General features: G+C 46.0%; 1 protein-coding gene across 3 annotated transcripts in view; it reads right to left on the bottom strand.

The window, feature by feature from the left end:
* KSR2 (kinase suppressor of ras 2) overlaps positions 1–25,917 on the bottom strand; it is a 516,345-nt gene that overhangs the window by 115,226 nt on the left and 375,202 nt on the right. For all 3 annotated transcript variants that reach the window (XM_017887889.1, XM_017887888.1, XM_017887887.1), the window contains 2 exons: positions 12,346–12,415; positions 9,151–9,234 (listed from right to left, as the gene is read on the bottom strand). In XM_017887889.1, coding sequence (XP_017743378.1) covers positions 9,151–9,234; positions 12,346–12,415 — 154 coding nt within the window. The remainder of the gene's footprint in view (positions 1–9,150; positions 9,235–12,345; positions 12,416–25,917) is intronic.

Genomic DNA, 25,917 nt, shown 5'->3' with positions numbered 1-25,917 from the left:
ACCCCCAGGAGACATTTGGCAATGTCTGCAGATGTTTTTCATGGTCACAACTGGGAGTGAGGGGGGGGTGCTACTGGCATCTAGCAGGTAGAAACTGTAGATGGTGTTAAACATCCTCCAACGACAGGACAGCCCCCACAACATAGAATTATCTGGCCCCAAATGCCAATAGTGCCAAGGTTGAGAAAAACTGAAATAAACCCTTTAACAAGTCTTCCAAGAAGTTGGCTGATTCAGAAAATTCTGAAAGAAGAGCAGAGAACCAGAACTACAGAAAAGGCGAAAATGTGCTAAAATTTTCCAGAACTTCGACGCTGCTTCAACCCATGGAAGCGATTTAGTGGGTCTGTTTCTTTTTATACTTCGCATTCATATAAAGTTGAGTTTTGCAATGAAATAAATGCTGAACAACATATTTAAAGATTCTAATTTGAAAGATTTCTCAAGTCATTATTATTGGGGCATGAACATATTTCATCACATGGAATGAATGTGTTAGCCTCACTGTACATCAGAGAGGTTTAGAAACCTTCCCAGAGTCACACAGTGAGGGAGTGGCAGGGCCAGAACCTGAACTCAGCTCTCTCTGCCTGCAGTCTGTATCCTTGCTGTTGTTTCACTGTCATAAGTTGAGTTTTGTAGAAGCAGATCCTGAAATGAATATTCTTGCAAATGATTTATTGAGGGAGTATGCTCAGAAGAAACCTATTCCAGCTGGGCATGCTGGTTCATGCCTGTAATCCCAGCACTTTGGGAAGCCGAGGCAGGCAGATGACTTGAGGCCAGGAGTTTGAGGCCAGCCTGACCAACTTAGTGAAACCCTGTCTCTACTAAAAATGCAAACATTGACTGGACCTGGTGGTGGGCACCTGTAATCCCAGCTACTCAGGAGGCAGAGAGGGAAAATTGCTTGAACCCGGGTGTTCCAGGCTGCAGTGGGCTGAGATCATGCCTTTGCACTCCATCCTGGGCCACAGAGTGAGACTCTGTCTCAAAAAAGAAAAAAAGAAACCTATTTCATTGTGGAGGAAGCAAGGTCGGGAGTAGCGAGAAGCCAGGCATTGATGCGGTTTCAGGTGAATGCAGTCTCAGCCTGATCCCATGGGGATCTCTGCAGGAAAAACTGTACCATAACATCTATTTGTCAGCCGGGTGCTGTGGCTCAAGCCTGTAATCCCAGCACTTTGGGAGGCCGAGACGGGCAGATCACGAGGTCAGGAGATCGAGACCATCTTGGTTAACCTGGTGAAACCCCGTCTCTACTAAAAAATACAAAAAAAAAAAAACAAAAAAACAAAAAACTAGCCGGGCAAGGTGGCGGGCGCCTGTAGTCCCAGCTACTCAGGAGGCTGAGGCAGGAGAATGGCATAAACCCGGGAGGCGGAGCTTGCAGTGAGCTGGACCAGCCACTGCACTCCAGCCTGGGCGACAGAGCGAGACTCCGTCTCAAAAAAAAAAAAAAATCTATTTGTCTCAAGGTAAGGAGGCTGGGATTTTGCAGCCCTGAAAAAGGTAGTCACTGGCTCTGAACTACCTGGGGAAGGGGGAGGGGTTTAGTCCCAGGTACCTGGATGACGCAGCTGCAAGGTACTAGCCATTAGCTGCAGCCTCTGTAGCAGCAGCTGGTCAAAGAGATCACTGGAAATATGATCTGAACACAAGACGGAAGTGGGTGAGGTAAGACTATGACCATTGGCCGCTGAGTTTATAATAACATCCTGTCTTCAAAGCAGAGGACTGAGTGCTCCTTGGTCCTAGGGAAGAATAAGCCTCCAGCATCTATGAAGTACTCTGAAATCCCTTAGTTGATCAGACCCTTCGAATCTAAGGCCCTGAGAGCAGATGACTCAGAGAATATCGCAACTCCTAGTGTGCGTTCTTCACTCTGCCACCCACAGGAAGGGTGATCTTGACACCAGCATGCTGCTCCCCACGGCCCTGTACTTGGCAAACAACCCACTCTTGGGATAACGAGAGCCTGAGTCCAAGATTGCTTTTCCAGGAGTGGGTCTGGATGGGCACTGAGCAATGCTTCCCACCCCCATCCTGTCCCCTGCCTGGAGCATCAGGTAGCAGCAGCCTGAATCATGGCAATAACTGGCCCCACCCAAGCCAGGCTCAGTCCTGTGGCTGCAAAGCAGAATCTATCTCCGCTCTCCCCCAGTCCCTGCCTGGTACAAACAATTGCAAAATATGCTCAAGGCCTTTAACGTCCCGGTCCAAGCTTTTGCTCAGGCTGTTTCCTCGGCCCAGAGCGCCCTGACTGCTTCACCTGGCTAACTCCTCTTCCTTCAAGACGTAGCTTCAAGGTCTTCCAGCAGAGCACCTTGATGTGCATTACTGCATCCGCCTGACTTTGACGTGGCACCACAGCACTTCCACACTTAAAACCAAATACGAATTATCTGGGAGGCTTAGTAAAATGCACGTTTCTAGGCCTTATGCTCACAGCCTGGTCCCGGAAATCTGCAGAGGAGCTCTGGAAGCTGCAATGTTAAGCTTGCACCTTGATCCCAAGATAGGTGGGGCCAGGGCACACCTTGAGAACTGACAGTGACTGTGAGCATCTCCAGGACAAGTGTGTCTTCTTCACCCTCATACTCCGAGTGGCAGCAAAGAATCCCCACACGCTCAGAGATGGCTGAACTATCCAGAACCAAAACATAATCTGAGAAGAGAAAATGGGTAGCGAAAACAAGCATAGGAGACAGCTAAAATGCTACTTATCCACCGGTGGTTCTGGAAGATGTTCCCCTCTCTTCCACACTCCAGCCCATGAAAAAAAAAGAAAGAAAGAAAGAAAGCATCTCCGTTCAAACTCTCGTCTTCTAGAGCAGGTGTCACCCAAATCATGCTGTGCATTTTCCCGCAAGAAATGCAGATAGCGGTAGAGAGGTTTCCAAGGAACCAGATCTCAGCTCTGCAGAAACTTGTGGAAGGACCCCGAGAAGGGGGAAGAATGCAGATAACACATGATTGAAGGCTGGGAAACCCATCAGCATCTTACTGCAAAAGCAAACTTCTGCCAGCTGAATCCAGTTATCAGACAATATGTGAATTGTGCTGACATTCTACTCTCAGAGCTAAACTCCATTCCGCTCTCACGAACCTATTAGATGAAAACGCCTCAATTTAGATAACTGCAAATTGCTTTCTGAGTCTTAATTTCCTATTAGTTCATTAATCTCTCTATTCAGAATGCCAACAAGACAGCTAATGATAATTCCGGAGGAAGTGGGCATGAAATCGGAGCAGGAGGGAAGGGGGTTAGACATGAAGGAGATGTTTCTGGCTTCCTGGGTGGAGGGGTACCCCAAAGTTAATTCATAAAGTTAGTAATACAGCATTAGTTTACATTAATTAAACACTTCTAATGGACTGGGTACTAGGATGAACATGTCATTGAACAATTACCTTGTTTTGTTGTCGTTGTTGTTGTTAAGCAGTCTAGTAAGGTGGATATTATTATCCCCATTCTACAAAAAAAAACCCTGAGGCTCCAAGGGGCCACACAACCAGCTGGCAGCAGAGTCAGGTTCAAATACAGGCATGTCTGACCTACAGCTTGTGTTCCTAATCACACGTTATCTTTTTTTTTGAGATAGGGTCTCACTGTGTCACCCAGGCTGGAGTGCAGTAGTGCAATCTCGGCTCACTGCAACCTCCACCTCCTACGTTCAAGTGATTCTCCTGCCTCAGCCTCCCGAGTAGCTGGGATTACAGGCACCCACCACCAAACTTGGCTAATTTTTTGTAGTTTTAGTGGAGACGGGGTTTCACCATGTTGGCCAGGCTGGTCTCGAACTCCTGACCTCAAATGATCTGCCTGCCTCAGCCTCCCAAAGTTCTGGGATTACAGGCATGAGCCACCATGCCTGGCTCCTAATCACAAGTTATCTTTTAGGCTCATCACTCCAATATTTACTGGATGAATTTGCTGGGCAGATGATGATGAAAAAGATTCCTATCTATAGAGTGCAGCTAAGGCGTGTAAGAACAGAAGAGCCTGAAACACCATCAGCAAAGACTTACACGAACATCTTGCATTATAAAATGTCCAGCTCGACAATACAGTTTGAATTTGTTTTTTAAACTAGTACTTCTAATGTAGAGCGGTGGTTTGCAAACTGGGGTCCGAGGGCCAGCAGCCTCAGCGTGGCCTGGGAACTTGATAGAAATAGACATTGTGGGAGTCTGCCCCAGAGGCATTGAACTTGAGAGTCTAGAAGTGGAGCCCAGAAAGCTGTTTTTTAAATAAGCCCTCCAGGGGATTCTTGTGCACACTCAAGTTTGAGAACCATCATCTAGAAAATGAAAAGTAGCTCAGGAAAGAAATTTGGAGATCACCTAGAGAAGCGTTTCTCAAACGTTAATGTGCAAAAGAATCACCAGGACTGATTAGCCTGCTTTCGTGCTGCTGATAAAGACTTACCTGAGACTGGGTAATTTATAAAGAAAAAGAGGTTTAATGGAGTCACAGTTCCATGTGGCTGGGGAGGCCTCACAATCATGGTGGAAGCCCAAAGGTGGTGACAAGAGAGAATGAAAGTCAAGCGAAAGGGGTTTCCCCTTATAAAAGCAACAGATCTCTTGAGACTTAACTCACTACCATAAAAACAGTATGCGGGAAACGGCCCCCATGATTCAATTATCTCCCACTGGGTCCCTCCCACAACACGTGGGAACTATGGGAGCTACAATTCAAGATGAGATTTGGGTGGCAACACAGCCAAACCATATCAAGGACCATCTTAAATGCAAATTCTAATTCGGCAGGTCTGGAGTGGGCCCCGAGAATGTACATTTCCAGCCAGGTGCCAGGTGACGCTCATGGTGCTGGTCCAGGGACCATGTGCAGAATAGCATGAGGCCAATCCAATCCCTGTCACCCAGGGAGTTTCTGGCAGTAACAGAACTGGATTTGCTCTGGGGAAAAAAAAAAAAAAAAAAAAAAAAATTCATTCCCTTCAGGGAAGGTTCAAATCCAGGCTTCTGGAGGGGCTTTCAGAGGACAGGAAATGACCCAGATCACATACTACTATTTTTGCAAAGTTCTCACTCAGGTATGAGACCATCCTTGAACACTTTAATTGAAGTTGCAGCCCTCATCCTGACCCTTCTCTGCTTTGTCCATCTTCTTAGCATTTTGCATCACCTTATCATATGACCTAATTTACTAATTTACTTTGTTTACTGTCTGCCCAACTCCTGCCCATGCCCCAGCATAGAAACTAGGGAAGGGATTTTGTCTCTTTTACTCACTGTGGTTTCCCCAGTGCCTAGAATTGTGCACAGTCTATAGCAGGTGCCCAAAAAGTATTAGTTGAATAAGTGAACAAATGGTTCCGCTCATTTTCTGCCTCCTCATCCTTGGTGTCACCTCTCTGAAATGTCACCTGTCACCACTCTTTATGTGTACACTTTCATTTTATTGACACTCAATTTCCATAGGTGTGTCTCCTCTAAACTCCTTGACAGTGGGGTCTGTACATTTCCCATTTCTATCCCTCATCCAACCCTTCTATCAGCTCATAAGTGCATCCAAAATTCTGCCAATCTTTGAAAACACATACAAGTAACCCTCTATCCTCACTATAACTAATGTGAAAACTGCAGGAATTTATTGTAGAACATGTCTCAACTTCAACTGGTGATATTAGCAATGCCTGCTCATAATTATGTACTGGAGATTGCTCTCAATTCTGTTGTAGTTTCTGCAAGCACTATGTCAAAACTCCTGAAGCATGTCAGATCTTCGTGTTTTGAATTTTTGGTTTTGAATTTTGCCTCTTATATGCCAGGAGTCATTTCTGCACAAGATGGAATAGGGAAGAATGTGATAAAACATTGCAATCTGGAGCATGGACATTTCATTGACTCCTTCCAACAGCCCTGTGGCGGGCGCTACTGTCACACTTGCGTTGTAGAGAGATGCTGAGCCCCATGATGGCACACCTCTGCTTAAGCTCATGCAAGAGTTTAGTAATGGAGCTGGGACCCAAACTCAGTTCTGACTGCTTTCCAAGTCTGTGTTCTTGCAGCCTGCCCCCTGATCCCATCCCTATCCTTCCCACAACCTCCTCTCCCAACCCTTGGCAGGGTCTAAGGCTTTGCTCATGACTTTTAGACCAGAGAGCACTAGCAAAGGCTACTTCTGAGTTCTGCATCTAGTGCTGAAAATGAAAACGCCTTGGGAAGTGGTCAGCCTTGCTACCCCAGCTGCATCCCTGTCACCTAATTACCTTCAAAGCTTCCACACGGCAGGTATGAGGATGTAAGAGTCGCCACTACCTCCTCGGAATGTGGTAGGACTAGATACAGATGAGACGGGTCTTCAGAGCTGCTGGTGTACGGAGAAAATCAGCCAGCCTGGGGGCCAGACCTAAAGGCCTAGCCTTATGCCTTGTGTTGTCAGAAAGACCACCTGAGAGCCTAGGTTCACAGAGGACCAAGGCAAGGAAGGTGGCCTTGAAGTACTAATGCTTGGTCATTATTGCCCCTGCTTCCCCTTAAATTTTTTTTTTTTTTTTTTTTTTTTTTTTTTTTTTTTGAGACAGGGTCTTTCTCTTTCTCTGTTCCCTAGTCTAGAGTGCAGTGGTGCAATCACAGCTCATTGCAACCTCAAGCTCCTAGGCTCAAGTGATCCTCCTGCCCCAGCCTCCCAAGTAGTTAGGATCACAAATATGTGCCATCACTCCTGGCTAATTTTTTACCTTAATTTATTTTGTAGAGACAGGGTCTAGTTCTGTTGCCCAGGCTGGTCTTGAACTCCTGTCCTCAAGTAATCTTCCTGCCTCAGCCTCCAGAGTGGCTAGGACAACAGGCATGTACCATCATGCCTGACTAATTTTTTTTTATTTTTGCGTGTGTGTGGATGGGGGTCTCACTATGTCGCCAAAGTTGGTCTCAGACTCTTGGGCTCAACTGATCCTCCTGCCTCAGCCTCCCAAAGTGCTGGAGTTACAGGCATAAGACTCTGCATCTGGCCTGTGCTTCCCTTTATGCCACGGGGCTTACGGCTTCCCACAACTCCAGGAGGAAAGGATGCTCAACCTTACCTTCATTACTCAGGTGAGACTGCCAGGTGGAGGGTATGGACAGGGGTGGAGCAGAGTGGGGAGAGTGAGAGCTTGCCCTTGCCACTATCTCACTTCTATCTTGGGGCAGGGATGTGGGGAGGCCTGAAAGGGCCTAAATGAGAGGCCTCTGCCTGGACTAGACAAGGAAGAGCAAGCCTAGAGCAGAAAGAGGAATTCTCAGAATCTTTTAAACTAAATGACTTCTATAAAGCAAACAGATGCATGTTCATTTGTAATTATTACATAAAGTTGACTGTTATGACTATTTTATAGTGTTGGACCTGAAGGGGTATGTAATACGTGTTTACAAAAGGAGAGAGAGGGAGAGATTGAGGCCTGACAGCAAAGCATCGCAATTTCTTACGAAGGACTGGACTGAGCCAGGCACTGTGTTATGTCCTCAAGTGTGCAGATTTATCAAAAGCTCATTGCCACCCAAGGCAGGCATGATAATTATATTAGTCTGTTTTTATGCTGCTGATAAAGACATCCCCATGACTGGGTAATTTATAAAGAAAAAGAGGTTGAATGGACTCACAGTTCCACGTGGCCAGGGAGGCCTCACAATCATGGTGGAAGGCAAAAGGCACTTCTTACATGGCAGTGGCAAGAGAGAATGAGAAAAAAAACAAGCAAAAGGGGTTTCCCCTTATAAAACCATCAGATCCCGTGAGACTTATTCACGACCACAAGGACAGTATGGGGGAAACCGCCCCCATGATTCAATTATCTCCCACCGAGTCCCTCCCGTAACATGTGGGAATTGTGGGAGCTACCATTCAAGATGAAATTTTGGTGGTGACACAGCCAAATCATATCAATTATTATTCCTTTCACACAGATGAAAATACTAGGGACAGAAAAGTGAAGTGACTTGCCCAAGGTCAGGCAGCTGACAAGTGGCAGCACCAGGATTTGAAACCAGAGCCCATATCCAGTGTCTCAGTTTTCTTCTTCCTCCCTACCTTTTGTCAGCCATGACCTTGAATGGGTGTGAGGAAGAGAAAGGAAGCTGGGGGAGGCAGAGCTTGGGTGGTCTGGCTTTCTTATCAAAATTCCAGACCGATGTGATACTACAGAAAGTGAGCAGAAAAGGAGTTAGGGATCTGGGTTCAGGTCCTGACTGTCACTTCTTCACAGTGACTTTTCATTGCTAGACTCAGCCTTCACATCTGTAAAATGGGGAGAATTACAATGCTAGTTCAAAAAGGTACCATGAGGAGAAAGAAAAAGCAGAGACAGACTTGGGAGCTAGGCGCAGTGGCTCCCGCCTGCAATCCCAACACTTTGGGAGCCCGATGGGGGAGGATCACTTGAGGTCAGGAGTTTAAGAGCAGCCTGGCCAACATGGTAAAACCCTGTCTCTACTAACATTACAAAAAAGAAAGCCAACATGGTGGCACAGGCCTGTAGTCCCAGCTACTCAGGAGACTGAGGCAGGAGAATTGGTTGAACCTGGGAGGCGGAGGTTGCAGTGAGCCAAGATCACACCACTGCACTCCACCCTGGGTGACAGAGCAAGACTCCACCTCAAAAAAAAAAAAAAAAAAAAAAAAAAAAAGAGAGAGACAGAGAAAGAGAAAAGGATTTGGCAAATTCTAACTCAGGATCAGCAAATTACAGCTGAGGGCCACAGCCAGCCTGCAGTCTGTTTTTGCAAATAAAGTTTTATTGGAATAAATGAAGTTGTCAAGACTGTTTCTGTTTCTGTATTGTTTACAGCTGCTTATGGTCTGCAAAGCCTAAAATATTTGCTATCTGGCCAACTTGAGAAAGTGTGCCGACCCCTGGCCTTAGATGCTATGAAAACGAGAAGTACCACTGTGCCTCAGCACACAGCATTAGGCATTTCCAGCATCTTCCATCAGCTCTGGTTCTTATTCAGAATTGCCCTCCCTTGACCCCCTACTGAAATGTAGAGGTGCATTTCAAATCTATTTCTGAAAAACAAAGTAAACAACTCTCCCAAGAGTGAAGAAATCAAACTCCCACAGGCTGTTTCAGTGACCTGCATCTAGTTCTAGCTGACACTGGGTGCTGGAAAAAGTCACCACAGGGCACAGTCACTTACTTGCAGTTTTTACATTTGAGACCAAAAAGCATCCCTTTCCCACAGACTGTGCATGTCTGAGACATCCAGTACTTGGTGGAAAACCTGTGGAAAAGAGACAGAAAATGTTCAAGGTTAAGGAAACCGCAACTGACCTATCTCTAGAGGGATGAAGCACTTGAAGAGCAAGCACACCAACCCTGGATTCCAGTCCTGTTTCTTCCGAGCTGTGTGACTTATTCAAGTTGCTTAAACCACTGGAACCTCTGTTTCCCCATCTGTAAAGTCCAGATAATAATAGTATTGACCTCGTAGGTTACTGGGGAGATTAAATGAGGTCCGTCAGGCATGTCAAGGGCTCCGTACAGTGCCTGGTACATAGTAAGCACTCAGTAAATTGGGTTGTGACTGTACTATTACCTTGAACATTCATAAGGGTCATTCATTTGTTCAACAAATATTGCCTGGTGGCCTACTATATGCCAAGGTCAGTACTGGGACAGAGCAATGGATAGGGCTGGAACTGCCTGCAGAAAGCTACAAAGCAAGGTGGAGCCTCCTGGGGGACCCCCTGAACCATCTCCCACCAGTTGCTAGTCGCACCACCTGGGGAGTATCAAAGGGAGCCCTCCCCTCCCAAAAGACCTGAGAACCCAAACTTCAGTGGCAGAGAAGAGTCTTTGAAAGTGAAAGCCATTTCAGACCATCAGCTCACCTTGCTCTCCAACCCCATCCACTTGCTGCAAACATGGGCAGTTTGGAGGTCTCCCATGTACAGCTATAAACCAACTGGAGCAGAGGTGCATTCGATTAACTCCCTGGGCACATCTCCCCTCAATATTGCCAGGGTGCTTTCTTCCCCAAGAGATAGGAGGCAGCGGCAGGACTGGGCCCAAGAAAAGTACTGAAGGTTGCCAGGTCACAGTTAATTTTAATTTTCAATTTGTGTCACCGTCAGCAGGAGTTGTATCTAATCTCCACTGCCTCAGAGTGTCAAAAGAGAAATCGGAAGTGATTTTATAACTTGGAGTCGGAGAATTTCGAGGGAAAGGTTGCATCCCTCTGTTGGACCGTTTTGCCTGATTTGGGTCAGTCACTCTCCAAACAAAATAAGCCACAGCCCAAAGCCTCCAAATCGAAACAAATAGCAATATTCTGAGCAAAGACGCTTACTGCCAAGAAAACTCTCCCTCTCTGGTTTTGGATTTGTGAGTTGGTAAAGCCCTTTCTTTGCCTTCGGCAGAGCCAGTGAGTTTAGCAGACTCTGTTTTGCAGAATTTGGCAGCTTCGGGGAATGGCAGTGAAGGAGCGTGTATTTCACTCATCAGCCAGCCACACAGGAATGGCGGGCAGGCGTCAGAAGCAATGGGTGACAGTTTTTTCTCCTTTCCAGCCCTCTCTTGTTCTTGGGATCAGCTCTGCCTCTTCCCCAGCTCTGGCTGAAGTGACTTTGACGGCAGCAGATGGGATTTTAATTTCATTTCTTCACCAAGGCTGGGGTGAGTCCAGTTCTCTCTACCTCCTGGCATTAAGCCCAGGGAGAAACACAGGGAGAGTCTGAAGAGTAGTAGGTCATCCCAAGTCTCAGCTCCTCTGGGAAGACATTCCTACAATTAACAGGTTGTCTCCCTCCTCTGGGCATCAGCTTTTGAATCTTAGGGACTACCAGAGAGCCTGGGGGCTGGGCGATCTAAGGGGTGGGGCTGAACCAGGGGTATGGCCAATCCAGGAGCCGAGCTGAGCCAGAGGAGTGGCTGACCCAGGGGTGTGGCCGAGCCAAGGGCGTGGCTGAGCCAGGGGCGTAGCCAATCCAAGAATGGGGATGAGCCAGGGGCAGGGCCAGTCCAGGGAACGTGGTCGATCAAGGGGCGTGGCTAATCCAGGGGTGGAGCAGAGCCAGAGAGCAGTGAGGAGGAAAATACAAAAAAGGCCCTCGTCTTTGATGCCCTTCTCTCTGCAGCTCAAGGCCTGACCATTCACGTGCCTATCACACACTTCTCACTGCTTCCTCCAAAGTTTTCTCATTTAAGCCTTAACAACTATCCTGTCAACACACTTCTTTCAAAAACTGTTGACGAGATGCCATTCCGTGAGTCCCCATCATGAGAATGCTCATCTCCGCCATAGCCCCAGCTATGGTGATGCATCTGGCCCTGCTATCACCCCACCTTGTCACCCTGATCTCTCCATACTGTCGTGGTCTGTTAACTATCTGACCCTGCCCTAGAGCACAAGCTCCCCAAGGGAACAGGCCTTATGTCTTGGTCAGGGCTGTAACCGTGGCACAGAAACTCTGTAAATGCAAGTGGAAAGAATCCATGAATGAGTGAACAGGTCCCCCAGCGAGTTCACAGAGGCCCTGGTGCTAGGAAAACTCAGCAGGGTGTCAAAAGAACACAAAGTACTGAGGCTAATTAGCTTTTCGACCTATTGCTTAATCTCCCAGGGCCTCAGTTTGACTATCTGTCCAATGGCCATGAGCACACTTGCCCCGCTTACCCTGCTAAGTTTGTGAGGAGACTGGAACTACCAAGACGAAATGGGGAAAGCTAAATCCAGGGAGTTAAAGGACTTCTTATAAGGGATGCCTGGTATATGCAAACACCCCTCCCCAAAAGGGCAGGTATAGCCCTGGAGAGGACCACCTGTTCCATGCACCCAGCAGGGCTAGAGCTCTGGACTGACCTCCACAACACCAGAGAATGGACACCTGCAATCTTGTGTATTCTGGGTGAGGAGACCAAAAATTAGGACATAAAGCATTAATTTAAGAATGATACTGTTTATTAAGTGTTTGTTATGTGCCAGGCCCCGTGCTAAGTACTTTACATATATTATCTCATTTAATCTGCACAGTCACCCTATAGGTAGGCAGAATTATCTAAGGAAAAAATTGAGCCTCAGAAAGGTTAAGTAACTTCCTCAAGGTTGCAAAGCTATACTAGCTAGGATTGGAACACGGGTCAGTCTGATTCCAAAGCCCTGGCTTTTAACTGCTATATGCTAATTTTATAAGGGTCAGATTAGTAGGAAGCAGATGTCTCAGTCCCCTGGTTGCCACTTTAAAGTTTAGCCTAGCAGAGGAGAAAGGGACATGGTGATGTAGGTGCTGGAGCTCAATAGCCCAGCCTTCTCTCACCCCAGGGCAGGGGCCAGAGCCCCCACCCCTCACAGGGCTGTGAAGTAGGCACCAGTGCACACAGGAATCCAGCCTACCTGTGCTTGATGGAGTTGCCGAGGTCTCTGCGAGGGATCTGCGGGGACCAACGTGGCACAGACAGTGTGTCTACAGAGAAAAGAGAACAACCTGTTACACAAAGGGTCAGAGACTGGGGTGGGCTCTGGCAAGCCCTGGAAGGAAAAGGAGGGGCTCGTCACCCTCAGGAAGGACACCAGTTGCCATCACTTGCTAAACCAAAGCCAAGTGGAACACTGGTTTAGCTTGTTACCTCAACTCACGCAAGGTCCCCTGGGCTGGGCTGCCAGGGGATGCCTTAAATGAAGCCAGCTGTAGAATGAATAAAAGGGAGTATCACTTCCATTTACGGAGTGCTTGGTGTGGGCCAAGCATGTGCTAAGTGATTCACATGCCTTAGCTTGCTACATTCTCCAAATGACCCCAAGAATAGGGGTTGCTAGCATCTTCACCTTACAGAAGAAAAAACTAAGGGTTGGAGAGGGGAAGTCGCTTGCTCTAGGTCATATACCTTAGAGGCTGCACAGCAGCTGTGATTTCAGGTTCGAGGAAACTGAAATGAACACATGCCCTTGCATGAAAGTTAGAGTGCAGTGGATTCCCAGTGGCAGCCAGGCACGTGACGCTTTTCTCATTTCTGCCATGCCCCTGTACAACTGCCAAGTTATTTATTTAACATTTTAGGCTGACTCCAATATTTTTGGCTAAATACACTTATTTCAAAAGCAAACCCTATGCGGAAAGCCATATCAATTTCTATACATTATAGATAATTATTTTAATAATGTCCAACCATGCACCACCTAAAGTTATGCAAGAGTAAGTAGGTGGATGGATGAGTGAATAGATAGGTGGGATGGATAGGATGGATGGATAGGCAGGTGTGTGAGTGGATGGATGGATGGATAGGTGGGTGGGTGAGTGGATGGATGGATGGATAGGCAGGTGGGTGAGTGGATGGGATGGATAAGGTGGGTGGGTGAGTGGATGAAGGATGGATAAGGAGGGTGTAAGTGGTGGATGGATGAATAGAGGATAGATGGTGGGTGGGTGGGTGGGTGGATGGAGGATGGATGGACGACGGGGTGAATGGAATGAGGATAGGGTGAGTGGATGACAGGTGGTGGGTGGGGTGGATGTATGATGAATGGGAATGAGGAAGAAACAAAACAAAATCAAACTTCAGATGAGATGCCTGTCCCCATCTGGTCTTTTCTTTCACCCCTTAGGTGAAATCTCAATGAACTGTACTATCACTCCATTACAGACTGAGTTCTGGTTCTCCCACAGACCCTGTGCACCAGGTCCCACCTCCGCCCTACTCCCCATTGCCCACACCATCCTTCTGGCAGAGCCTGCAGGCCCCAGAGAGCTGTAAAACAATGGCAACCAGTGTTGCCTGTGGAATCTCCACCAGACAGGGAGAGAAGCAGCAAGTGCCTGACCCTACACGCCAGTTCTCATTTCTCAGGCCAGATGGATGGAGCCGGCTCCCTGTGTTTGGAGCTGCAAATGCATGCCTCATTTTCTTTTCTTTTCTTTTTTTTTTTTTTTGAGACAGAGTCTTGCTCTGCCGCCCAGGCTGGAGTGCAGTGGCCGGATCTCAGCTCACTGCAAGCTCCTCATTTTTCACAGCAATTGTTATGGAGTGGCACTCTCTTTGGGGAGCCGGGCATGTCAGAACCTATCACAGAGCATTTAACCCCCAACCTACTTGCTCCTCTATTCTGTCTGACACCGTCGGCAGCCATCTGAAAGCTATTTCCAGAAATCCCAATTCTGCCCTTGTAAAGCTGGGATCCTTTATGAGAGAGCTAATGATTTCCCAAGCTCCAAAGGGCAGAGAAAACCTAGGAGGGAGAGAGCATGATGTATCAATCAGAATTACAGCCTGTGGGATTCCTTTGGTTTAAGTAAAAACTAAATGTCATCAACCTCAAGCCCATTTTACTACTTGTTTCCATTTCTGAGGGAAATAGAAAAGATAAGAGGAAAAAAATTTTTAAGAGAGCATTTTTCTATTCCTATCTCTTTTGGGGACTGAAGTCAGACATGGGAGGAGGGATTCCACCATTAACTCCCTCAGGTGCTTTCTTCAGTGCCAGGGGTGGGTGGGAATGGGAGGACTGCGCCAGAGAGGAAGGGTCAGCGTCCTCACCAGGAAATCTACAAAACTAGGAGTGCTAAATGGGTTTCATTTCAGGGGCCACTAGTAGTGGCTGCCCAAAGAAGTGTGTTAAAATGGATTCTGAGGCTCAACAGGAAAGGGCACTGAAACGGATTAGCAATGTCTGCCACGGGTGAAAAATAAGATTGTACCAACAGGTCCGCCTATATTTTCCACCTCTGCAAGAGCAGGAACCACATCTCATCTTTCCATCATCACCTCAAAGCATAGTGCCTGAAGCAAAGTACTTAATACATGTTTGCTGAATCCAAGATTATTATAATAAAAACACCGAGTTTATTGATTACTCAATAGGTGCTAGGCATTATGCTATGCATTTTATACCTGGAAGCTATTCCTCTGTGCGGTCAGGCTATCATTATTCCCATTGTGCAAAGGAAGACAAAAGGATCTAAGAGAAGTGCAGTGACTTGCTAAAGGCCACAAAGTCAGGCACCTGCAGATTCTTAATGAGGAACTCTGCAATTGTTTGAAAGTCTTCCAGGAGCCCCTGCACCCCCGTTCTCAACCAGAGGAGTGCTTTTTCCCCCTAGGGGATATCTGGCAATGTCTGGGGACATTTTTGGTTGTTACACTCTGTGTGTGTGTGTGTGTGTGTGTGTGTGTGTTACCAGCATTTGGTGGAGAGACAGCAGGGATACTGTTTAACATCTTATAATGCACAGGGCAGACTCCCATTATAAAGAATTAAACAGCCCAAAATGTCAATAGCACCAAGGTAGAGAATTCCTGATCTAGATGTTTCTCTGTTTCTCTAGCCAACTCCTTCCCTTACTACCACCACCCCTCCACCAAAAATCCCCCAGATGGTGCTTCTGAGGCTCAACTCAGCAGAGAACAAATCCTCTTTTATTATAAGCACATCTCACTATTAGGTTCATAGCCTAATATTCAGTTATTCTCAATTATAGCTCCTTTTCAAAAAATAGATGTAATTAAGTTTAGTAGTTTGGTCTCATTTCCCAATATCTGGTTGAAGGGGTGAATTCTGTCAATTACATTAAGCGGCTGCAGCATCATTAGTCTCAAGCAATAATAACCTCTACACGGCTTCCTTTGTGGGCGTGAAGATTTGAACTTTGAGATCCTTTCTTTGCTTTCTTCATTTGGATTTTATTAAACTTGCCAATGCAAGCCTTAAAGCAATGGAAAAACTGTTGAAAGGGAAGGGGAAAAAATATATGAAAATCCAGGCCTTATCATAACAGAGAAGACAAACAACATTTACAGCAATTAAACCAATACAGAAACTGTTTAACAATCAAAGCACCTATTAAGATGTCTCCATAGCTGAACAAAAGCTTCTTTTCTACTCTAATTTTCTGATAACAAGTCATGCAGACACAGAGGCAGAATTTCGTGCATCCCTGGTGCCTACGGTCTCAGGAGTAGAATAATAGACATTTCTCTGTAGATATTTTCATTTCTAGTGCACAGAAAGAGAAAGAGGCGGAAGGAGGGAGGTTTCTTCTCCCCTTGCACAGGTCTAGCTATTGATGTCTTCTGAGAAATGCATCTGCCCAGAAGGGGTTTTGCACAGAAGAGGGAAAAGCTAGGAGCCCTGGTCTTTGGAATCATCTCAGCAGTCAGAGGGACAAACAGAAGGCCCAACAGAAGGAACCAACATTAACAAAGCATCCATACCACACAGAGCTGCTTGATGAAAAATCAGGCTCTGACCTGGTGGATTTGAAAGCTCCCTGATGGATGAGCTAGGCACGGGAAAAATACGTGAGGATATACACAGAGATACAGGGAAAAATGGGTGACAATGAAGAGGAGGAGAAGAAAGAAGAAAATAAGATATAAGAAAAATATGGCTGGGTGTGGTGACTCACACCTGTAATCACAATACTTTGGGAGGCCAAGGTGGGAGGATCACCTGAGATCAGGAGTTCGAGACCAGCCTGGCCAACACGGTAAAACCCTGTATCTACTAAAAATACAAAACAAATTATTTTTGTTTATGGCAGGCACCTGTAATCCCAGCTACTCAGGAGGCTGAGGCAGGAGAATCACTTGAACCTGGGAGGCTGAGGTTGCAGTGAGCCAAGGTTGTGCCATTGCACTCCAGCCTGGGCAACAAGAACGAAACTCCGAAAGAAAAAAAAAGAAGAAGAAGAAAGAAAGAAAAGAAGAGGGGAGGGATAGCATTAGGAGATACACCTAATGTAAATGACGAGTTAATGGGTGCAGCACACCAACATGACACATGTATACATAAGTAACAAACCTGCACGTTGTGCACATGTACCCTAGAACTTAAAGTATAAAAATAATAATAAAAAAGGAAAGAAAGAAGAAAAATAATAGTAGATTTGCTGTCTGTTGTGTTACCATGTGCCAAGCACTACTGTCAAACAGACCCTTGACATACATTATCTCATTAATACAAACACTACAGAGTATACACACACGTAGCATATCAGCCATGATCATTAGTGCCATTTCAACAAGGAAATTAAAAAGTTATCCTGACTGCCCAAAGTAAATGCAAGTAAATGCCAGAATGGGGATTTTTAATTGAGCCATGGCACAATTAAAGGAAGTGAATTTCATCTCCCTTTCACAGATGGGAATATTGAGGCTTAGAAGCAATATGCAATTGTCTAGAGCTGATAAGTGACTGAGTTGGGATTTAAACTGCAGACAGAAACAATCTGGATGCTTTTAGTCCAGACTTCCCTCCAACACCCTGCTCAACCCATCCTATACTGCCAAGGCCTCCTCTGTCTGGGAAGGACGCAGGAGGCCTGGGAGGTGATGTAATAGCATAATAGCATAATGTTCCTGTCCTACTCAAAAGATGACCACGTCCTAATCCCTGGAACCTGGGAGTATGTTATCTTATCCAGCAAAAAGAGATGCTGAAGATGTGATCAAGTTAATCATCTTGAGATGGAGAGGTTACCCTGGATTACACGGGTGGACCCAATGTCACCATAGGCCCGTATAAGACGGAGGGAGGAGGGTGAGAGTCAGAGGTCAGAGAAGGGGAGGTGACAATGAAAGCCGAGGTCAGAGTGATGCAATTGCTGGTTTTGAAGGAGGAGGTGGGACACCAGCCAAGGCACATAGTTAGAAAAGGTGAGAATGGATTCTCCTCTAGAGCTTCCAGAAGGAACCAGCTCTGCCGACACCCTGATCTTAATCCCATTGGCATCCATTTCGGACTTCTGACCCCCAGAACTGTAAGATAATAAATCTGTGTTGTTTTCAGCCACTGAGTTGGTGGCCGTTTGTCACAGCAGCCATGGGAAACTGACACAGCACCTACCTTATTCCAGGCATGGTTTCAAGGGGATATGGTGAACAGGATAACCATGTTTTTTGAGCTTAGAGTCTACAGGGGGAAAGTACAGAAAGTAAATGAGCCAAGAAATAAGAGTCCCTGAGGAAAATGAAACAGTACCGACGCTTGGGGTTGTTTTACGGCAATGGGAGCCCGGATGTGCGTTAGAATGGAAGGCGGACGCTGTGCTGGGCAGTGTGGATTTAAGAGCTCCCTCTGGCGGTCGAGGGGTCGGTTAACTGGAAAAAACAGGGAGGGCCTCCCCACCTCCCTATCCCCGCATCAATGCTCCATCACCCCAACCCCTACCCAGGTCCAGCGCTACAGCCCTAACCCTGACAAGATCATTCCTTCCCAAGGTCATTCTCCCAACCCAGGCCTTTCCCACCGGAGCTGTCATGATCCCACCCACAGCCCCTCATAAAAAATCCACATCCCATCACTCCTCAATGTCCCCGGGAAAAGCAAAGGGGGGTACTCATTGGCCCCAGAGTTTGTATTATTTTTCAGAAGCTAACAGAGTACTTTTACTATGCTGTGGCATAGACTGACCTTAGAGGAGAGTTTCTGAAGAAATTTTCATGGGATTTGCATTCCCAAACCCAAGCAGGTGAGAGGATAAAGAGGTAGCCACAGAAAGAAAGCAAAGCCAATTTTAAAAAATTATTCTTTGCAATTTATCTGCTATGGGGACAAATGATACTAGGCTGGGAGATTTTGGGGTTTGGGCCTGGGTCTCATCTGTCACCGTATCCCCAAGTGTCTAGCTCAGGATCTGCTCAAAGAATATTAAATGTATGTTTAATGGACAAATGAATGACGAACAAATGAATGGACTGGTAGTCAAGTCCTGGCTGAAACTGGTGTTTTTCTGGTTAATGAGAAACTTACGTGGCCCTGGGAGATCTTAGATATAACTTTATCAGACTCAGAGCAAATCTGAACTGATTTATCCTCAAAATACTCTGTGTGGTAGGGAAGAAAGTACACATTATAACAATTTCACAGATGGCAAATTGAGGTAGATGTGGGATGTGATCTGCTGTGTGTCTCTGGGCAAGTGACAACCCCATGAGCTTCAATGTCATCAGGCAAAAACTGTGAGTAAATAATAGTGCCCACTGTACCTCACTGTGTTGTTTGAAGACTAAGTAGCATAATGCACAAAGAGTATTCTGTATTCTGAGCATGAGAGCAATGCTCAGACATATTTATTACATGTATCTTGCAGCTATGTCTTCATTTAATCCACACAGTCTTATGAGTTTGTATCCCCAGTTTACAGATAAGGAAAGTAAGGATAACTAAACTGTTCAAAGTCATATAGCTAAAGTTCACCAAATATCGTGAACTCCAGAGTTGAACCCAGTTTCCTATAAAATTAAAGCCTTCTATCCAGCTCCATACTATGTCCCCTTCTGAGATAAATGTAAAAATTATCTTAAAAGCCATGCCAGTCTAGAGTTGAAAAGGACTACAAGAAATAGTTTATTGCAGTCTTTGAATATCTAAACCCTGTTGGATAAATAAGGAGCTACTCTACCCTAAATGTTTCCATGGAGATAAAGACCTCTGAGCACATAATATTATTAAACATAATAGCTAACTTTTATTAAGCACCTACTACACAGCGGGACCTAGATTATGTGATTTAGATGTATTATTTCACTTAGTCTCCATAATTCCCTTTTAGGTGCTAAAGCTCAGATCTGAACCCAAGAGCTCATCCTCAGAAGTAACACAAAGAACTGGAAGTTCCAAACTGCCCTTAAACTTCCAGCCCAGGGACATGACAGACTGAGTGAGAACTCAGCAGAGGTGCTGCATTCAAATCAACTAGCAAATTCATTGAGCCTAAAGGTAACTGAAACTAATAAAACTTAGACCATTAAACTTTTCTTCGGAGTCACAGGCAAATCACCAGCTAAAATCCCACTGATTTATCCAAGGTGCCAACCAATCCTAGATTAAAGCTGCTCATGATATCATTCACATAGCAGAGGATAACTCTATTTGCTTTAATATGCAGCTCAAATATATCAGATCTGAAAGTATTTTAATCATGTGCAGTTTCTAAAGGTTACAGCTCCATGATGCTTCAGGGCCAAATTGCGTTTCTTCATGGAGTTGGACACAATTTTCTCCCTGAAACAATGACACTCATCTCCCAAGATCCAAACATCATCATCTGGGACCCTTGATGGCTATGGAGGCTTCCATGGAACCCCTTGGCACTGGTGAGTGCACAGACCAGGGTGGGCTTTGGTTTCATGTCATCAGGGAAGAAATAAGGCAGAGAGGACTGACAGTGGTAAGAGATGCTAGGGGTGAGCAAGGATCCCCGATGGAAGGGATCATATACAGGGATTTCACAGAAGTTTCCTGGGACTCCCATGACATTGAGACAAAACAATGGGCAATGGCTAAGCTATTGAGACTATGGCCTCAGTTCCTGTCCATTGCAGGAATGCAAATATTAGGATCAAAGCAATCCATGCATGTGTGGAGTTTAAGTTAGAGACAAGACCTTGAGTGTGGACCTCCTCTGGAGACAGAGTAGCATATTTCTGAACAGGAAGGGCCTCAAGGGCAATCAACTTGCCCAGTGGAGTGTGGGAGAGAGAGCATGGGACTTTGACATGAGCACACCTGTGACAAACACCAGCTCTGCCACTTACGAGCTATGGAATCTTGGTACTCTTACTTTTCTGAGACTCGGTTTCTCCTACAAAAAAAGAGGTCATTGTATCTCCCTCATAAAATTGGTAGGAGGATAAAGTGGGGTGACATAATTGGAACAGTGATCCACTGAGTGTCTGATGTAGTATTGTTATTATTGTTTTTGTCATTGTCATCATCACTCTGCCTCTTGAATTTAACACATCAGTTAGAAAATGACAAATCTCTGTACGGACTATGACTTAGGGCCAGAGTTGGCAAACTTGACCCTCAGGCCAAATTCAACTCACTGCCTAATTTCATAAAGTTCGATTGGCACACAGCCACACCCACTCATTGACATATTGTCTACAACAGCAGTAGTAGTTGTAACAGAGACAGTATGGTCCACCAAACAGAAAAATATTTATTACCTGGCCCTTTAAAGAAAATGAGTGCCAAGTCCTGATTTACAGCTTTGAAACTCATTTTCTTGGCTAATCAGCAGACAGATTTTTTTCCATGGAGCCAGAAGACCAGGGTTCAGGATCCCCTTCTGCCACTTACATGGTAGGAATCCTTAGATAAACAGTCTGTAGTCTCCAAGCCAAAATACATAAAACCACTTGGTGTCACCCCACTGCCCACTTAATCCTAGCACCCTGTGAGGTGCATTGTTTTGATCCCCATTTTGCAGAAGAGAAGAGCCAGACAAGGAGGACTTGCAAGCAGCCCAGTCAAGATGATAGCCCAATGCTGTGTTCTTTCAACCCCTCACTGTCTCTTGGTAGAATAATCCATGAGGGGGCAATGTCTCTATATGCAACTTCTGAAATCTGGGTCAACTCATAGTGGCAGAGGAAAAGAAAAATTAACTCTCTCCTCTCACTGCTTCTGTCTGGATTAAAGAATTTGATTTTCTAGTTGTCACTCTATCAAAGCAGAGAGAAGACCTGGAGGAGTCTTCCTCCAGGGGAAGGAATATGCTGATCCCAGGCAGAAGAGGAAGAAATGCCCCGTGCATCTGATAAAGCACCATGACACAGCTGAGACCTGGGGGAGTCTTCTCTCTAAGTTACAACTGGAGGCAGTGGTGGTGGTCATGGATGAGATAGAGATAGGAGATGCCCTGCTAGGAGTGTCTCCAGGTAGCAGCTGATATTGGTAGGACCGGTGAGTGGTGAAGGCACTGCACCAATGGCAGCAAAGCAGATGAAGGGCTGGTATGTGGGGGCTAGAGGTAGGACACTGGAGAGGATGTGAGGGACGACATCACAGGAAAGTTGTCATCACCACTCTCTTCCATCACCCATTCCACCTGGTCCCACCCCTGGTTAAAAAAAAAAAAAATGGTATAGTGGCTCACGTCTATAATCCCAGCACTTTGGGAGGCAGAAGTGGGTGGATCTCTTGAGGTCAGGGGTTCAAGACCAGCCTCGCCAACATGGCAAAACTCCATCTCTACTAAAAAAAGAATACAAAAGTTAGCTGGGCATGGTGGCTCACGCCTGTAATCCCAGCTACTTGGGAGGTTGAGGCATGAGAATTGCTGGAACTCAGGAGGTGGAGGTTGCAGTGAGCTGTGATTGTGCCACTGGACTCCAGCCTGGGCAATAGAGTAAGATTCTGTCTCAAAATAAATAAATAAATAAATGGTTATACTAAACTAGAAACACCTTCAGGATCTAGTGAGGATATATGAATGTATTCATTCTAATATTCACATATTCACCCTCAGAATCACTTTCCCCCCAACTTTTTTTTTTTTTTTTTTTTTTTTTTTTTTTTTTTTTAGACAGAGTCTCACTCTTTCACCCAGGCTGGAATGCAATGGAGCAATCTCCACTCACTGCAACCTCCGCCTCCCAGGTTCAAGTGATTCTCCTGCCTCAGCCTCCCAAGTAGCTGGGATTACAGGTGCCCACCACCATGCCTGGCTAATTTTTGTATTTTTAGTAGAGACAGGGTTTCACCACATTGGCCAGCTGGTCTTTAACTCCTGACCTCAGGTGATCCTCCCAAAGTGCTGGGATCACAGGCATGAGCCACTGTGCCGGGTCCACTTTCCCCTTTTTGAAAAGACCACCACCACCTCATGTCTGAGTCCTGGCACATAACCGTCAAGCTGGGATCCCCTTAATTTGCCCTAAATCAAATGTAGGGACAGTGATAACATCCCTTCCTCTCCCAATGAGAAATGTGGATCCTAGAGTCATCACCTGTGATTTATTTCAGCCTTTCTCAGATGGCCTCAATTAAGTTTCATTGCCAGTAAGGAAAGAGAAGATGGCTGAGGCATTTAATTACAGTTTCATAATGTGCTCACTGCTGAATTTATTAAAGTGCATCAGGGATTTTTAACTTTGTAACCAAACAATGGGAGACCTGGGTACCACAGGAGTAATGATCTTCCTTGTGTTGATGATGGATGAAGAATCCAAGATGGTAACAGTAGGTCGGGTAGGCATGCAAGGGGCGTGGGGACACTGGTGGCCAATCAGGGGGTGAGGCACAAGACACCGTCCCATGGATCAGAGAGGGGAGTGTCATTAATTATCAATCTTCATTTGAATCTAAAGATGAGACATGTTTGAAAACGTATCTTTCTTCCCTCTCCTGGCCCCACCCCCAAACCTTCCCTTCAAATTTCCCCTTGATATAATTTTACCGCTATGGTCTGGGAAGAGGAAGGGAACATGGTCTAGAAAGAGGATAGCAGCCCTGAGCATGTGCAGAGGCAGCTTGGAGACCTGGAGAAGCATGGGGCCTGGCTAGCGGTGCAGAGCCATGTCAACCCACATATATACAGGACTGTCTCCTTGACCCAAAGGAAAATGCTAATTGAAAGAAGTTGGCTTCCCCTGCCTGACTCAGGCTTAAATGAGGACAAAACAAGAGTTGACAGAGACCCCACATTGCCATCACCGCAAATGTCCCTGTGAAGGGAGAATAACAGCCAGCCCTGTGCTCCATCAATTTCCATTGTAAATGGCCTCACATTGAAATAAACCAACAGAAACAGTAGTAGCTTGACAGGTGTGGGGCAGGGGAAGATGGGAGACACTCAGACCACAGCCTGGAATCTGCAAGTTGGGCTTGACATTTAGACCCAGCAACTGGTGAAGACTTGTTTGTGGATTGCATGTTCCCAAATCCTGGCAAATGAGGGGATGCAAACCCCCTCTTTTGCCTGAGTTGGAATGGGCAAAATGGAATTAATTTACAGATGCAGGCCTGAGTCAGAATTCTAGCTCTGTGCTTGTGTGTCCTGTCATCTGACTCTTTCCCTCTGTGCATATCCTCCTCTGTAAAATGGGGGCCATGAAATCCATCCTTCAGGGTTTACCTGAGGATCAGACACTGGGAAATGAAGCAGGTACCTGGCAATAGTAGGTATGCATTAAGAGGCAGATGGCCCCTAGAGCAATTCAGCTGCTTGCTTTTAGCTTTTCTTAGCTGTCTCTCTTCCTGGCTGGAGAAGACAAAATATGGGAAGAGGCTCTTTTGGGAAGGAAGCCATGACCGTAGAGAGAAGCTGTGGTGAGTTATGCAGGGGACAGAACTGTCTAGGTCCTTCTTACCATTTATTCCCCTTCTATCATCCTATTCTCAGAGCGTGTCCACAGCCCTTGCCTGCCCGGGTGTGATGGATGGGTCTTAAGTTCCTCACACACTACATCATCAATTACTTACATATTTATCGCCTTGAACTGAGTTTATGGATCTTAAATCAGAGCCATTCGGAGTTGTCTGAGCTGAAATTCTCCCCTGATGGAAATATGATGTTTCTCATTATGTAGCCACTCTCTAGTTAATGTTCAGTGGAAGTTAATTGTCCACAAAACAAAGGGCTGCTGAGAAGTTCCCCCTACAGAACCATTCTGTGGAATTTACTGCCTGGATGGACTGCTGGGGACAGACCAGATAAGCTTGCTGCCAAGGACCCCAGCCAGGCTTTCGGAAACCCAAGACACCAGGCATCATGGGGCTCTGAACTTCAGGCAATAGACTGTCTCTCTCTCTCAGTTTCCTGAGACTTAAAGTGCCATCTGAAGAGATGTCACACTGTCTGTAGTTTGCAGACATGGTGGGGACAGTCTCATGATAAATAATGTACAAGTTCAAGACTGGGTGTCCATATTCCAAAGCCAATCTTTCTGAAGCATCCCCAAGTGAGGCCAGGAAGCCTGCTGAGGCGACAGGGTTGTGACAGGTGCTGATTGCATCCCTGAAAGTGAGACCTCTGAGGCAGGATACCTCTGGCAATAGGGCTATGGTTTATCAGTGAGAGGTGTTATCAGTAGAGGGAGGATACAAAGAGTCCCCATACCCCCAAGAACTTGGTGATAAGGAAGGGATTCCCCCCCAACAAGAGTTAAACCAGCCCAACTCCTAACAAATAAACAAAGTTAACCTAGAGAAACAGCTCTCAACCGTAAGCCCTGTTGACCCCTAGGGGACATTTGGCAATGTGTGCTGACATTTTTGGTTGTCACAACTTGATGGGGAGGAGTCTTACTGGTATCTACTGGGTAGAGACCAGGGATGCTACAAACGAACAGAACAGCTTCCTCCAACAAAACATTGTCCAGCTCCAAATGTCAATAGTGCCTAGCTCCAAATGTCAATAGTGCCTAACTGGAAATCCCTGCCTAGAAAGACAGGAAGGGACCTAGATCTCCATAGCCTGATACAATCCATTAAATGCATGGACAGATCTAAAAACAGGCTCAGTCACCATGAAAGGCGAGGCAGAGCCTGACCCTCCCAGCCCATCCAGAGGCAGAGCTCTTTGGCTCTGGATACATGCGCAAGCTCAGAGCCCATTCCTCTTTCTTCAAAACACCTACCTAGATGTCACCTTATAGCCCAACACAATGACAGGGCCTTTTCGCTACTGAGTCTCCTACAAAGGAGTTTGTTTATTTATTTATTTACTTTACATATTCTTCTGGGTATAAACAAATTTATACTAATTAATTCACACCAGTGCCACAGAGCCCTAAACATTGCTAGATCAAATTCTAATGTACAGACAGTGCTCCGCTGGGTTAATACATCATAATTAACTAAGAGACAATACTTTGAAGACCACCTCATTAAAATCTCCTAGTAGGCCTGTCCCTCCTATCAGTTACTTCTGAAGAAAGTAGCAGCAGCCTGATTTTCCACTGGGAAACTACCATTCCAATGTCCCGCAGCAGGCTGAGTCCCTTCCAGTCTCAGAAGAGAGTGTTTGACCAAGGCTTGGTAAGGCCACAGCATTCTGACCATGGTGATTGGTTCAGGCAAAGACACGGGAAGGAAGGGCTGACACATCATTTGAGCCCCTGGAGCTTCTCCAGTTACCCTTCCTCTCTCCCTCCCTCCCTTTCTCCCTCCCTCCCTCCCTCCCTCCCTTCCTTCCTTCCTTCCTTTCTTCCTTCCTTCCTTCCTTCCTTCCTTTTCCCTTCC

Source organism: Rhinopithecus bieti, unplaced genomic scaffold (assembly GCF_001698545.2).
Source record: "Rhinopithecus bieti isolate Rb0 unplaced genomic scaffold, ASM169854v2 scaffold_17010, whole genome shotgun sequence".
Taxonomy (NCBI): Eukaryota; Metazoa; Chordata; class Mammalia; order Primates; family Cercopithecidae; genus Rhinopithecus; species Rhinopithecus bieti.
Note: the sequence above shows the minus strand (reverse complement) of the source record. Positions and strands in the feature narration are given on the sequence as shown.